We start from the raw sequence: 12,463 nt of genomic DNA, 5'->3' as shown, positions 1-12,463 counted from the left end.
GTTAATTTCAACAGACCAAGATTTTAAATGGTACGAATTTATTACGATACGATTACAGCTTGACATTTTGTATCAAATGATAAATAGCAGTATGCAGTGCAGTTTGGACATGGTGCTCTGGGGAACTGCCTAACACCTAGAATAGCACACCCATCAATAAGCGTAACAGGGCACGGCCGAGCCTTTTAACGTTCAGGAAATCTCTAGTCCTCGCTCTCCCCCTGGCTTCGGATGTCGTCGATCTTAAGGATCATCTTTACCACCTGAGTAGCCAGCAGGATCTGCTGCTTCTTGCCGATCAGGGTCTCGATCACATGTTGGTGCTTCATATCTGTGAAGAAAGGGAAAAGTGGTTCAGTAAGTCATGTCACTCTTCTTTGACACCGAAACTCGGCGCTAATCCACTAAATTGGAATAAAAAGGTAAATACTCTAATATCCTTGTATTCCTTACCATTGGTGTTGTTATTCAGACAATCGATGCCGAGGAATGGGTTGTTCTCTTTGACCTGTCTGGCTCTGACCTCTGTCATGTTCTGGATAGGGTTCAGTCCACTGTTCTCTGCCAACGCCATGGGGATTACCTCTAGAGCATCAGCAAACGCCCTCATGGCATACTGCTCCAAAGATGGACACTAAAAGGAGCAAAAGTTAAAGATTGTATCAGAAACACGAGAATCATCATATACATTTCAAGAGTAACAGTAAATACTTTGAAAGTCATGATTTTAGTTGTCATTTTTGTGCTTCTTACTTTGTCTGCAGCCTGATTGACAGCCAGGGCACATGCAATCTCTGAAGCTCCTCCTCCGTACACAACACGGTTATCTCTGACCAGGTTACGAATGACACACAGAGCATCATGGAGTGCACGCTTGGCCTCTTCAATGATCTGTCAGTGAGAAATAAAATAAGAGTAAACCAGGAGGGACAGAACAACACATATAAACACTTTAGACAAAGGTAATAGTTAAATGTGCCTACCATTTTGTTGCCTCCACGGATGAAAATGGTCACTGCCCTGGTGTTTTTGCACTCCTGGATAACCAGCATGTGGTCCTTTGTAGTACCAAAGGAGATTTCCTTCACCAAACCAGCTACGCCAAGTTTCTCTGGTGTCAGCTCAGAGAACCTCGGCACGATGCGACCTCCTGTGGCAATGGCGATCAACTGTGGAGGAAAAATTACAGACAGTCAATTTAAATGCTAACAATCAGGCAATTGAAAATGTTTTATTAAGAATGAGGACTTCCGTCAAGTGAAGAATGTCTCTCACCTCGATCTCGGGCCCTCCGACCCATCGCACGGCCGGCAGATCGTTCTGCAGCAGAAGGTGGTTGGCTTCATCATCAAAGCCCCACTGACAGATGGCCAGGGTAGCCCCGTTACTTTTGACCTAAAAGATAAATACAAGAGTAAATATTAAGATTAACAATGTGTCAGTGCAAATTATAAGATTTCCATTTAAAGTGACGTTGATGTTCCAGTACTAACCTGTTGGATCATCTCTGCAAACTTTTCCTTTTCATACGCCTGGAGTGCTTTGTAGTCTTCAACGGAGGTCACATCCAACTTATGTTTAGTCTTGGGCTTTGGGGGCTCAAACGGGCAGGTGAGGATAGCAATCTTTACATCTTTCAGAACCTGAAAGAACATAGAATGACTGGTGTAAGAATTGCAAGAGGAAAAGGCAATTTAACTTTTAGTATTGAGCGGATGTGCTAAAAAGCAAGTAATAGTTCCCATAGGAGTTGTAGCAAATATACTGTAATTGAAGTACAGTTTAGTTTTGCCTAAATCGCTTTGCAATACATGCCTAGTATTTTGATTAACAATACTTTCTCGTTGATGATAGATTTTTTATTTGTTCTCGTTTACTGCCAACTTTGTGATTGCTATGCCATCCTCTTGAGCATAAGATTTCCTTTGGCTCATACCTTGGGCATCTGAGGGTGGCTGAACTCCTTGTCCACTACGACTCCTTTGATGAGCTGTGTGTCCTCCAGCTTGCCTCCCACCTTGCCCTCCATCTTGATCAGCTCAAAGTCAACATCCTTCCTGTCCATGTCGGCAACAGTAAGGACGGCGTTCACTGCAATCTCCGCCATCTGTCTGTGGCACCGGTTGATACTGAAAGAACAGAAAAACTATAAGGATAAGAGCAGATCTTACCTTTTGCCTTAAAATTTAAATATACCCTTTGAAACCCCTTTTAATTCAAGTGTAGAATTGTAACATTTGAAAGTGAAATAAGTACCCGCTAGGTATAAAAATTCAGTTTTTGTAGCCTCATAAAAATATCCCAACACTATACTTTCTAGAAGACTCACACTTTGGACCCCAGCGTTGTCATGGCAGTCTGAATGAGTGGTTCTCTGTTGTTGGGATCGAAAGGGAAGGTTTCTCCAATTCTGTCCAGCTCCGCGATGGCAATGATTCCAGCCTGGTCGTAACCGTCAGAGATCCTGATGGGGTGGATACCGCGGTCCAGAAGCTGCTCAGCCTGCTCAAGGAGAGCCCCAGCCAGTACTAAGGAGGAGGAGGAGGGGGGAACAAGACAATGATCAATTACAGGTAGAATATGACGAGATAAGATCGACACAATCAGAACTACAATGTGATTTATGTCAAGCACTCCTTGATAATTCTATTTAGCATATGTCTGATGTATATTATTATATCACTTCTGCAAGGGGCCAACAGGTTCGTGCATTTATGGGAAAAATATTCCAGTGATGTTATAACATCAAATAACTGGTATTTCCATCTACTATTGCATGACATTAAATGATCAAAGGGTTAAATGATGGGCAGAACTATACAACCATTTGTTTGCTGGAGGCATCAGCACTGAGAACCCAAGAACACCTCCCCACAGACCTATAAAGCCAAATCTACACCCAAAAAAACCCCACCCGTCCCACTTCATCTATTCTTCCTGTACCAACAACTCCGGTGGTTCCATCACCAATCTCATCATCCTGAGACTTGGAGAGCTCCACCATCAACTTGGCAATCTGGTGGTCCACATCCATCATGCTGAGAATGGTGGCTCCGTCGTTGGTGACGGTCACTTCTCCATCCCTGTCAACCATCATCTTGTCAAGGCCTGGATGCAAACATGGAAGAAAGTAGTTGAGGATATGAGACATTTATGAAACTTGAGATGAAAATATTTTTCATGATAAGACAAAGAAGCCCCGCATCCATCTGTGCCAGCCTGATCGTGGGGGGGCAGGTGTGGTCTCTACTCACCATTAGGTCCCAGGGATGTCTTGAGCGTTGACGCAACCGCCTTGGCTGCCATAATGTGAGACTGCAAAAAAACACAAAGTGACGCAGATGTGACGTTGAGCTCAAATTTACATCAATCTCACCATCGATTATTATCGATATTATTACATCCAAAAGCGATGCACGACACAGATTGTGATGTGTACAAAAGGAAAATGATGCGCAACAATAATAATAATTCGGGGCACAGCCCATTGCTACGTAGCAACACCCCCCGACTTGCAGAACGCACATGGGCCGCATGCTAGCATGATTTGCTAATTCCCTAAACTAATGCTACTGAATTCCAATAGCATCCTAGCTCGTCAGTAAGATAAATACTTAACAATGAAAGATGACACCATATACCACGTCGGCTTATGTGTTAGGTGCTTAACGCCATGCGGCTAATAGCAAGTTAGCAACATGCTAACCATCATGCCACAGTTAGCTAGCCCATTGTACCTTAAGTGCGTCAATGCCCGAGAGCCGTGTCTTCTTGTCCTGGTCCTTAATGATGATGAAAGGCCTCCCATACTCATCGAACGCTAATGTCCCCATACTGGACATGGTGGCGGGTGGATGCGGCCACTAAACAAGAGTTTAACCGGTAAAACGATGAGGTTTAATGGTGGAGATCCGGAGTGTGGCTCCGCTAACAGCCGCACTGTCTGCCGGCGACTTCTGGAAGAGTCCACGGGCGGGGTGGGCGGAACCAAGTAGCGTGAAGTGGGTTCCTTCAATCCGCTTCCCTTCTGACCTTATGGCGACACCCGGTTATTAAAATAAATATTATACGATGCTGAATAATCGTCTCGAGTATTGAATGAATTATATTTTAAAGGTATAACTTGACAAATGCTTTCTTTTTAAAGTGGTTTCTTCCGAGTCCGTTGAATCACAGTCCGCGGTAATCTCGCGGGATTTCAAGTGTTGATATAATTCTTCAGGGCAGAGTGGAGTGGACTGAAAAGCGACAGCTAAAGGTAAACACACAACTCATTAAAAACACCACAGCTTATTTATCAGTGTGTTATATCGTGCTTTGATGTCTTCTTTGTCCCGATTGGACTTTTGGTTGAAAAAAGACAACGAGAATTGGCTTTTTTTCTCACGGAAACCAGGACGAGTCCCGTTAGTGATGTTGTCATGAACCGCTATCTTAACAACACGTCTCTGCTATCCTCGTTATCAGTTTTTAATATGGTTGGAAAAAAATGTTACATGCTGGAAACCACGTGCATTTGCATGGATGCTGTCAACGACAAAAAATGACGCAGCTTCCGGGTTCTTCATGGTGGCGTTCAGGTCCGCTGTGCTTCACTGTGCGAGGGGGGTTCTGTGTCAGTCTGTGTGTCACCTGTCAAATCCTCAAGTATGGAGGTGAGAGGAGCTCAAGAAAAAACACACAGTTAGATTTTTAGTATCTGCCACTTCTGCTGCAGTCAATTCTCTCCAGCTCTGTATTATTTACAAGTTGTCTTGTTAGGTAAATAATAATAATAATATTTATGATTATAATGAATTATATTCATATAGCACTTTTAACAATGCTCAAAAACACTTCACATCGGTTAAAAATAGAGGAAGCAAATAAAAAATCTGAAATATACCATCATTAATTAAGCATTGAAGGCATTTAGGGTTGCAAAGGGGCAGAACGTTTCCAGTAAATTTCCGGAAACTTTCCATGGGAAGTTAAGCTCGGGAATATTGGGAATTTTGAAAAAAAAAAAAAAAAAATTCCCAAATTAAACGCTGAGCAATAAAAACATAATTCAAAACTCTATTTTAAAGATGTATAGAATGCAGCACACACTGCACATTGAATTTCAACCCTCCACTGTGCATTCGTCCACTACATGCACAGATAATTCCCAGCATCCTGCACTCTACAGCAGGGCTATTGAGGCCTGCTGTAGTGTGCAGGACTAGTCAGGTAAGTTTCGATGATATTACTGGGGAAAATATACTAGCATGCTGATTGAGGATTGTTCATCTGTTCATGTAGCCTATTTCCATACATTTATCTATTGATTTTTTACAGACGATTCCAATTGTTTGGCTAACTATTTATATCTCTGGCATTGCATTAGTGTTTTTTTAAATACTTTTTTCTCATCTTATTCTACAGAACAATGCCATGTGCACTATCTCGTGATGAGACATTTAACCCCATCCAATGTAGAAGGAAAGGCTGTGTACATTTGCAAATACTGTGCAAAGACCTATGTTAAGAATGACACAACAATGCAGAAGCGTATAGTCAAGTGCCCAAAGTTTCCTCAGGGCTCAAATCAGCCTATGACAAAACAAAATGTTTGTATTTATGTCTGTATATGACAAGGTAAATACAGTTAGTATAAATTACCCACAACATTTCCAGTTTATTCCTGTTAATTCCCGTATATTCCCGTTAATTCGCGTATATTCCTGTATATTCCCGTTAATTCTCATGGAAAGTTTCCAACTTTGAATATTCCCGGAATTTTGCAACCCTAAAGGCATTTCTGAAAAGGTGGATTTTAAGTAATATTTTGAAGGTTTAAAGTTCGTTGCAGTCTCTGGCGCTCACTATGACGAGTGAAACGTCTGATTTGAAGAAAAGTGTCAATTGGGAAATGTAATTTATGAATATTTAAATCTACAAATGTCACTGTTTTTCTGGAATGCTCCAGCATGCCCTGTGAAGCGCAGCCTCGGTTCGTGGTTCTGTACGGGTCTCAGAAGGGTCAAGCTCAGTCCATAGCAGAGGGGATAGCGGAGGAGGCCCAGGACCATGGACTGGGAGCTGAGCTCAGCTGCTTGAGTGAGCATGAGAAGGTAACTTTTCGGATTTGTAAGGATATTAATCTTACATGTTTTCATATTGACCGTGGAAACAGAAGTCACTGATTAATCATATGGTTCCAGTACAATTTGGAGAAGGAGAATGCCCCCGTGGTCTTTATTCTGTCTACTACTGGAGACGGGGAGCCGCCAGACAGTGCCCTGCAATTTGTAAAGCGCCTCAAGAAGAAGACTCTCTCTACTGACCACTATAAACACCTTAGCTATGCACTTTTAGGTAAATTCCACCAAGCGGTATGAGGGTCTGCATTACCTCTCATTGCAGCTTGTACGTCAAAATGCTCCAAACCATTCTTCACTATCTGAATGTTTCCGGCTCGAGAATTCTTCATCTGTTTCCCTCTATCTGCTCCAGCTTTAGGAGACACAAACTATGCAAATTTCTGCAACTGTGGGAAAACAGTTGAGCGTCGTCTACAGGAACTTGGAGCCACACAATTCTATGCTGCAGGATATGCAGATGATGGTGTAGGGTAAGTTCTGCTGGGACCTTAATTGTGGACCTCCGGTTTTCTCCTTTAACATCTGTCTCATCATCTTATCCAGCTCTTCTTTTGACTACTCTGCTGTCATTTCTGATCTTCTAAACTTTGCCCTCTCCAGTCTGGAGGTGGTGGTGGACCCCTGGCTTGAAGGAGTGTGGGAAGCAATTAAAGGAGCATTATCAAAAATGGCTTCTGACAGGAAAGGGGAGTCGAGGGATTTACCGAAGGAAACTCCTGATTCACAGATATCAGATGTCAAACTTAACCTCCTAAGCCTTAGTGATGAACAGAATTGCAAGTCACTCACGGCATCTGTCGACCCAGACTCAAAATCTGCACCTGTAGCTTCAACTTCTGCCTCTGCTGCACAAACAGCTGATTCAAATCTCAGGGCTACTTCTCCTGGGTCTCATGGTACCGACAGTGTTTCTGCATCAGCACCGCAGACACAGGCCGTGGCTGTTGAAGTTCCCCCTGTTGCATTAGCCGCCTCTCTGACATGCTCCCTGCCCCCGCTGTCAGAGTCCGCTCTTAATGTTCCTGCTCTGCCTCCACCATACCTGGATGTCTCTCTCCAGGATGTGGGCACAATGGAACAGGTGAGGAATGATGCTGCTTATTAAAATAAATATATTGTTCCTTAGTTTAGTCTTTGTCTTAATTTTATTGTTTTTTTTCCAGATTGTTGAACAGCCAATCAAAGAAAGTCTTCACGAGGTTCCCATAAACAGGGCGGTGCACCTGACCAGTGGAGATTCAGTCAAGACCAGCCTTCTCTTAGAGTTGGACATCTCTGTAAGTTTGACAGAATAACGTCAGTGGCATTTTTTATTAAACCTGCAGTGTGGATTCAGACAGCTATAGTTGGCAGGTTAAACCTAAGATGCGTCTTCTTTATTCTCAGGCTCACCCGACGATAGCCTATGAGCCGGGGGATTCGTTTGATGTGTTCTGCCCAAACAGAGCCGCAGAGGTGGAGGAGATGCTCCACAGATTGGGCCTTCACGACCAGAGGAACTGCCATGTCCATGTCTCCCTAAAAAAGGATCATAAGAAAAGAGGTGGGGTTGCATTTGTCACATCATTTTATCATGCTTATTTACATTACACAACATTACACCGCCCTGACAACACAATATCAATTATGCACATTTCATATAAATGTTTTTACTTTTCAAAAGGTTCTGGTTTAATTATTGTCATGATCATTTTCTAATGCCCTCTGCTTCCCGGCTGCAGGTGCCCAGGTGCCACCCTACATCCCCCAGAGCATTTCTTTGCTGTCCTTGCTCACTTGGTGTCTGGAGATCAGAAGCGTCCCTAAGAAGGTAGAGTACAGGGTGTCCAAACATTGCTCTGCAGCGACAGACTTTGTAAATTGCATCAACCGAACCAGCCAACCTGTTCTTTTAATGTGTCAGCATAATAAGAGGGAAGGTGTTTCCTGTTTTATTTAAGTGTCATGTTTTTTTCAAGCCAGCGCACACTGCTTTTATTTGTATTCTCCAAAGCTTGGGGAGCAGTGTGTTACTCTTCAAGCAGAAGTGCAATTACACTTTGACTGGTTCCCTCGGCACTGGTTCCTTTACTGAGCACACCTATTGGTACTGGAACAGTCTGTTACGACCCCAAATGTTTGCAGGGGTCCATAGTTTGTTTTAATGAGCTCAGGCGGGACTGCATTTACTTGGTCTTGCTCGAGGCTGAAATAATGAGTTTTGTTTGGACAATGGAGATTAACACATTTGGTGAACATGAAACATGCACCTTGACCTTTGGTGAGTTCACCCAGGTCTCATGTTTTCCTCAGTACCGAGCAGTGTCTAACGCAGAGTCTTTTAACGTAGGAGTGAAGGCTGATTGTTTCCGTCTCCATTGCAGACAAAAGCCAGATGTGAGTGGGTTTTTTGATCAGTGGGAAAGGAGCTTAACTCCCTATACTCCCAGTGGCTGACACGTCCTCCACTCCTTATCCTGTGTCTAATATCCATCTCCCATATTCTTGCTCAACATTGTTTCCTCATCTTGATTATGCAAGTTAAATTGATTATTTAATAAAACAAAAACTGCCATATTCTAATGAAATTGAAAACTATTAATTTCCCTCTGGCATGAACTGCATCAGTAATTCCTTGGCTTTTGTAAACAGTGTGTGCACCAAATGCCAAAATGAAGACAATTTGTTAAAATGTCAAAATATGGCAGCAAGCCGGTCGCTCCTCAAGAAAAACCCAATTTAAAATATTGTGCAGTCTGCAGCACACACTTAACATAAAAATAAAATGTTATGCGATAAGATTGAGCAGACTGTTATGAAATAATTGTGCAAATGTCCGTGATTATTTTCCACTTTTCAGCCTCAGTCTGAATCGTAACAGCCCCGATCCATCGACTTCCCTGCTGCTTTCTTGTGCACACTCCTTCTCTCCAGTGTTATTAAACGCCTGCACAGAAATTGATTGCTGCAGGTCAGAGTGTTGTCTACACACTTACAAGGCAGTAAAGGCAGTAAGGATTTTATTTGACAACGCCTGCCTATGTAGTCCAAGCAGTTTATCTGTTTTACTAAAGCGTTTACAGCACCTATAATTTTTTAAAAGCCAAGATCTTTTAAGATGGTGAAATATAATAACCCCAGCAGACTCTTATAGTGAGTACACTACCCAATACTATGTGTAATAGCGTCTCACACACGTAGGTATACTTGCACCTGTCTCACCGTTTCTACTGAGACAAATGTGAGAATATATCACTCCAGACACTCTGACATTTACAGTCACCACCGCTTGACACGAGTCAAATTCTGGTGAAGTGCTGGGTCTATTGAATGAATTTGGAAGATGAGGGTCATAATTCTTTGAGTACAAGCAAGAATGTGCCACTGATCTCTGCGTATGTGCACTCGTAAACCATAATGAATCACCGAAACTCTCCAGAAGACTCGGCGCAACAAATATTTAGAGGTTCTCGTTGCTGTATGGGATTGATTAATGGTTTCAGAATAAAATCGAATAACTCTTAATGTTTAGCAGCTGTGCATTAATTTTTCCTCCCCCCGAACCCTTTTTAATCTTGCAATTTAAATAACTGCCTACAGAAAGAATAATAAACAATTATCGATGAAATGTCTCTTCAGCTTGTCTTCTACAGATTTAACGTATGCATTGATTTTGAATAATTTGCCCAAGGATTAAAAGAATGCCTCTTTTCATTCCTCCATGGCTTGAAAAGCATTTAAAAGCTAAATGATAGTTTTATGGGGCAGAAAGTGCATTGTGAATATTAAATTGTCTGTATTCCATACCTGAGTAAGTGTCAGGCTGCTCTACCTTTTCATGTACGCAGTAAACGTGCAAGGGTTTACATTTTATGTGGCCTGTGCACAGTGTGGCACTGATGTTTTTCCTGCACAGAATGTATTTACTGGCTCCTCTTTTTACAGCGGTGAGCGGGTGCCTGAGTAAGCGACTTCACGTGCAATTTCTCTCTCTGTCAGGCGTTTCTCCGAGCGCTGGTGGAGCAGACGGCCGACGGCGTGCAGAGGAGGAGACTGCAGGAGCTCTGCAGCAAACAAGGCGCCGCAGATTACAACCTGTACATGAGAGACCGGAGCCTCAGCGTCTCGGAGCTGCTCGCAGCCTTTCCGTCCTGCTCGCCGCCTCTCAGCCTCCTCATAGGTCAGAATCCCTGCTGTTATCTCACACAGTCAATCAGTCATAAGGTCCAAAAGTCTTGTGTGTCTATATTTATCATTGGTATTTTGTAAAAACTGTCTACATCACTTCATTGGGCAAACAAGTACAAAATCTGATCAAAAATCCCATTTTATTTAGCTTTTTATCATTCGAACTTTCTCAATCCTAAAGTTACTAGACAAATGCAGTAACTAAGGAGAAATACGGATATCCTGACATGTTTTTAGGATGTTTTTCATGTGTTTCATTATTTATTTTATTATAATAGATTCATATTTGATTAAAAGCCGGCTTTCATGTCGCTTTAAGTGATTGGGGAATTACAGTGATTGACATGTGAGTGTGATTTCGGCTGCCCCCTGTTCAAGACATCACTGGAATAATTCCCTTCTGAACGAGTCATTTCACTTTTAATGAGACCTCAGGTTATGTCAAGTCTACCATCTGTATTCAGGCGGGTTTGTCTGTTTTGTTGGTTTTAAACCAGCAGGGGTCACTGCAGCCCCAGTTAACAGAGGTTTGTGTGCACTGTTGACAGATAGGACTTTGTGAGAGCATTTAATTGCATTGAATAGTCAAGACACTGTTCATCGGTGGGCTCCCCGAAGGGTAATGTCCTTGTCTCAAGTCCAGTATTTTTTTGCTGTGGTTATGATTGTATTATTGCAGCTACAAGTAAAGAGCCACTCTCAGTTTTTATTACGATCCAACTCCCTTCCAATAATACCGATCATCTATCTTGCTGCTGTGTGCAATCTACACCACCCTGTCGTTGACCCTTTGAGCCAGCTGTTGGTGTAAAACTAACATTTTCTCTCAGCTCATTAGAACAGTTGGCCGCTCCTTCACTACAGATCTAATAAGATTGGACTGAAACTTACCAGACAGTGAAATGAGTTGGCTGCAGCTTCACACACAACTTGAACCGTCCTCTAAAAGCAGCTGTGTCACAGCTCTCGGCCCCACCCCAATGTCAGTTATTTTCGGCCTTTACTTGCCAACCGCAGCACCTTTTCCGGTGGTGAGCCGATGCAGAAATTGGCAGATCGGGCCAATAGTGCCCTCGTGAAAAATATGCATTCGGAGGCCCTTCAGGGCAACAGCTGTTACTTTCGGGGACACGGGCCGTTTACTGGTGAGCCGCTGAGCTGAGCAAGGACACAAAGCGCACAGACTCAGCCCGGGTCGTAGGTTAATGGTCAACCCTGACTCAGTGTGTCAGAGTGAAAGTATACCGCTGCATTTTTTTTGCACAGTTCCCGGTTCATTAGCCCGACCCAGGGGAAGGTGTTTGCTGATCAGAGATATGTTGTAATACACTGACGATAAATAATGAGGAGAGATATGTGGAGGTCCAGATGTCTCTGTCGGCTGAGCGCAGACGGGGTCTAAAGTAAATGATGGGTATGAACCGAGAAGGATACCTGCCTCTCACAGACAGCTCTCCTGTTATATGCTCCATTGTTTCATATTGTGTGTCAGAAAAAAAAAGGTCATAGCCTCCGGGAACTGACCGCTGTCCATGAGCATCTTTTTTTCAATTTACTTTACTGCAGGGCTCAAATAAAATTGTACCAGGGTGCAGGTTTATTCTTTCTTTTTTTTTTCTTTGTGACCTGTGGAAGAAAGTAAACTTAACTGAAGTAAAGTAAAGAGAATATGTCTGTATCTCAAGAGGCTGGAGCTCTCTCTCTCTCCAGAGAAGTTTCCTGGTCACAGAGAATGTACCGTATATCACGAATCCCCCCTTGTTACATTTTTTTTATTTAGAATATAATAAAAAACCTGGGAAAATATTTTAAATGGTTTGTGGAAAAGCATGAGCTAGCAGCTTCTTTTCTCAGAACTTGAATTACGCATTTGAAAGCAGCGGAAAAAAAGAGCAAAACCTTCCCACAGAGAATTCATCATCATGCTTTAATGCTAACAACCTCCTTAATTTCATCCGCAGCCAAAGGAACTATCCATATATCTTAAGATGTATAACTTCTAAGCTCAACCACATTGCTATCTCATCCCCCCCCCCCCCACTAAAATGTTGCCTCTGCATATATATTCCGACACAGAGACTTTGGAGATGAAATAGATTATAACACTGTGCAGTATGATCGATGATACCCCCTGAAAATGATCATCTCTGAAAAACATTGCTGGAACCCTG

General features: G+C 42.7%; 2 protein-coding genes and 1 long non-coding RNA gene across 4 annotated transcripts in view; 1 reads left to right on the top strand and 2 right to left on the bottom strand.

The window, feature by feature from the left end:
• Positions 1-5: 5 nt before the first annotated feature.
• Positions 6-3,948, bottom strand: cct5 (chaperonin containing TCP1, subunit 5 (epsilon)). The gene is made up of 11 exons (XM_061093576.1): positions 3,738-3,948; positions 3,255-3,315; positions 2,944-3,108; positions 2,330-2,528; positions 1,937-2,129; positions 1,494-1,643; positions 1,276-1,395; positions 984-1,169; positions 754-891; positions 454-634; positions 6-331 (listed from the first exon to the last, which is right to left on the bottom strand). Exons 1-11 carry the CDS (start codon positions 3,840-3,842, stop codon positions 204-206), a joined length of 1,626 nt encoding a protein of 541 aa, XP_060949559.1. The 5' UTR covers positions 3,843-3,948; the 3' UTR covers positions 6-203.
• A 252-nt stretch (positions 3,949-4,200) lies between these two features.
• mtrr (5-methyltetrahydrofolate-homocysteine methyltransferase reductase) overlaps positions 4,201-12,463 on the top strand; it is a 29,161-nt gene continuing 20,898 nt past the window's right edge. Inside the window, exons 1-9 of one of the 2 annotated variants that reach the window (XM_061093679.1) lie at positions 4,201-4,258; positions 5,951-6,095; positions 6,186-6,339; positions 6,478-6,595; positions 6,726-7,206; positions 7,289-7,402; positions 7,512-7,668; positions 7,847-7,935; positions 10,104-10,284. In XM_061093679.1, the coding sequence (XP_060949662.1) occupies positions 5,952-6,095; positions 6,186-6,339; positions 6,478-6,595; positions 6,726-7,206; positions 7,289-7,402; positions 7,512-7,668; positions 7,847-7,935; positions 10,104-10,284 (1,438 nt within the window). In that variant the 5' untranslated portion in view covers positions 4,201-4,258; position 5,951. Of the gene's footprint in view, positions 4,259-4,461; positions 4,656-5,950; positions 6,096-6,185; positions 6,340-6,477; positions 6,596-6,725; positions 7,207-7,288; positions 7,403-7,511; positions 7,669-7,846; positions 7,936-10,103; positions 10,285-12,463 lie in introns of those variants that run through there. The other variant, XM_061093678.1, reaches the window with a different exon arrangement.
• Positions 7,206-11,473, bottom strand: LOC133026740 (uncharacterized). Its single transcript, XR_009683222.1, has 3 exons — positions 11,184-11,473; positions 7,518-7,643; positions 7,206-7,400 (listed from the first exon to the last, which is right to left on the bottom strand). It is a non-coding gene; the product is annotated as an uncharacterized LOC133026740 (long non-coding RNA).

The sequence above is a fragment of the Limanda limanda genome, chromosome 20 (assembly GCF_963576545.1).
Source record: "Limanda limanda chromosome 20, fLimLim1.1, whole genome shotgun sequence".
Taxonomy (NCBI): domain Eukaryota; kingdom Metazoa; phylum Chordata; class Actinopteri; order Pleuronectiformes; family Pleuronectidae; genus Limanda; species Limanda limanda.
Note: the sequence above shows the minus strand (reverse complement) of the source record. Positions and strands in the feature narration are given on the sequence as shown.

Excerpts from the sequence above, each read along its gene's own strand:
- cct5 (XM_061093576.1), bottom strand. The coding sequence starts at position 3,842 with ATGTCCAGTATGGGGACATTAGCGTTCGATGAGTATGGGAGGCCTTTC. Across the intron at positions 635-753 it reads TCAATCAGGCTGCAGACAAA|TGTCCATCTTTGGAGCAGTA; the intron begins GTAAGAAGCACA and ends TGCTCCTTTTAG. Across the intron at positions 332-453 it reads TCTGAATAACAACACCAATG|ATATGAAGCACCAACATGTG; the intron begins GTAAGGAATACA and ends CTTTCTTCACAG.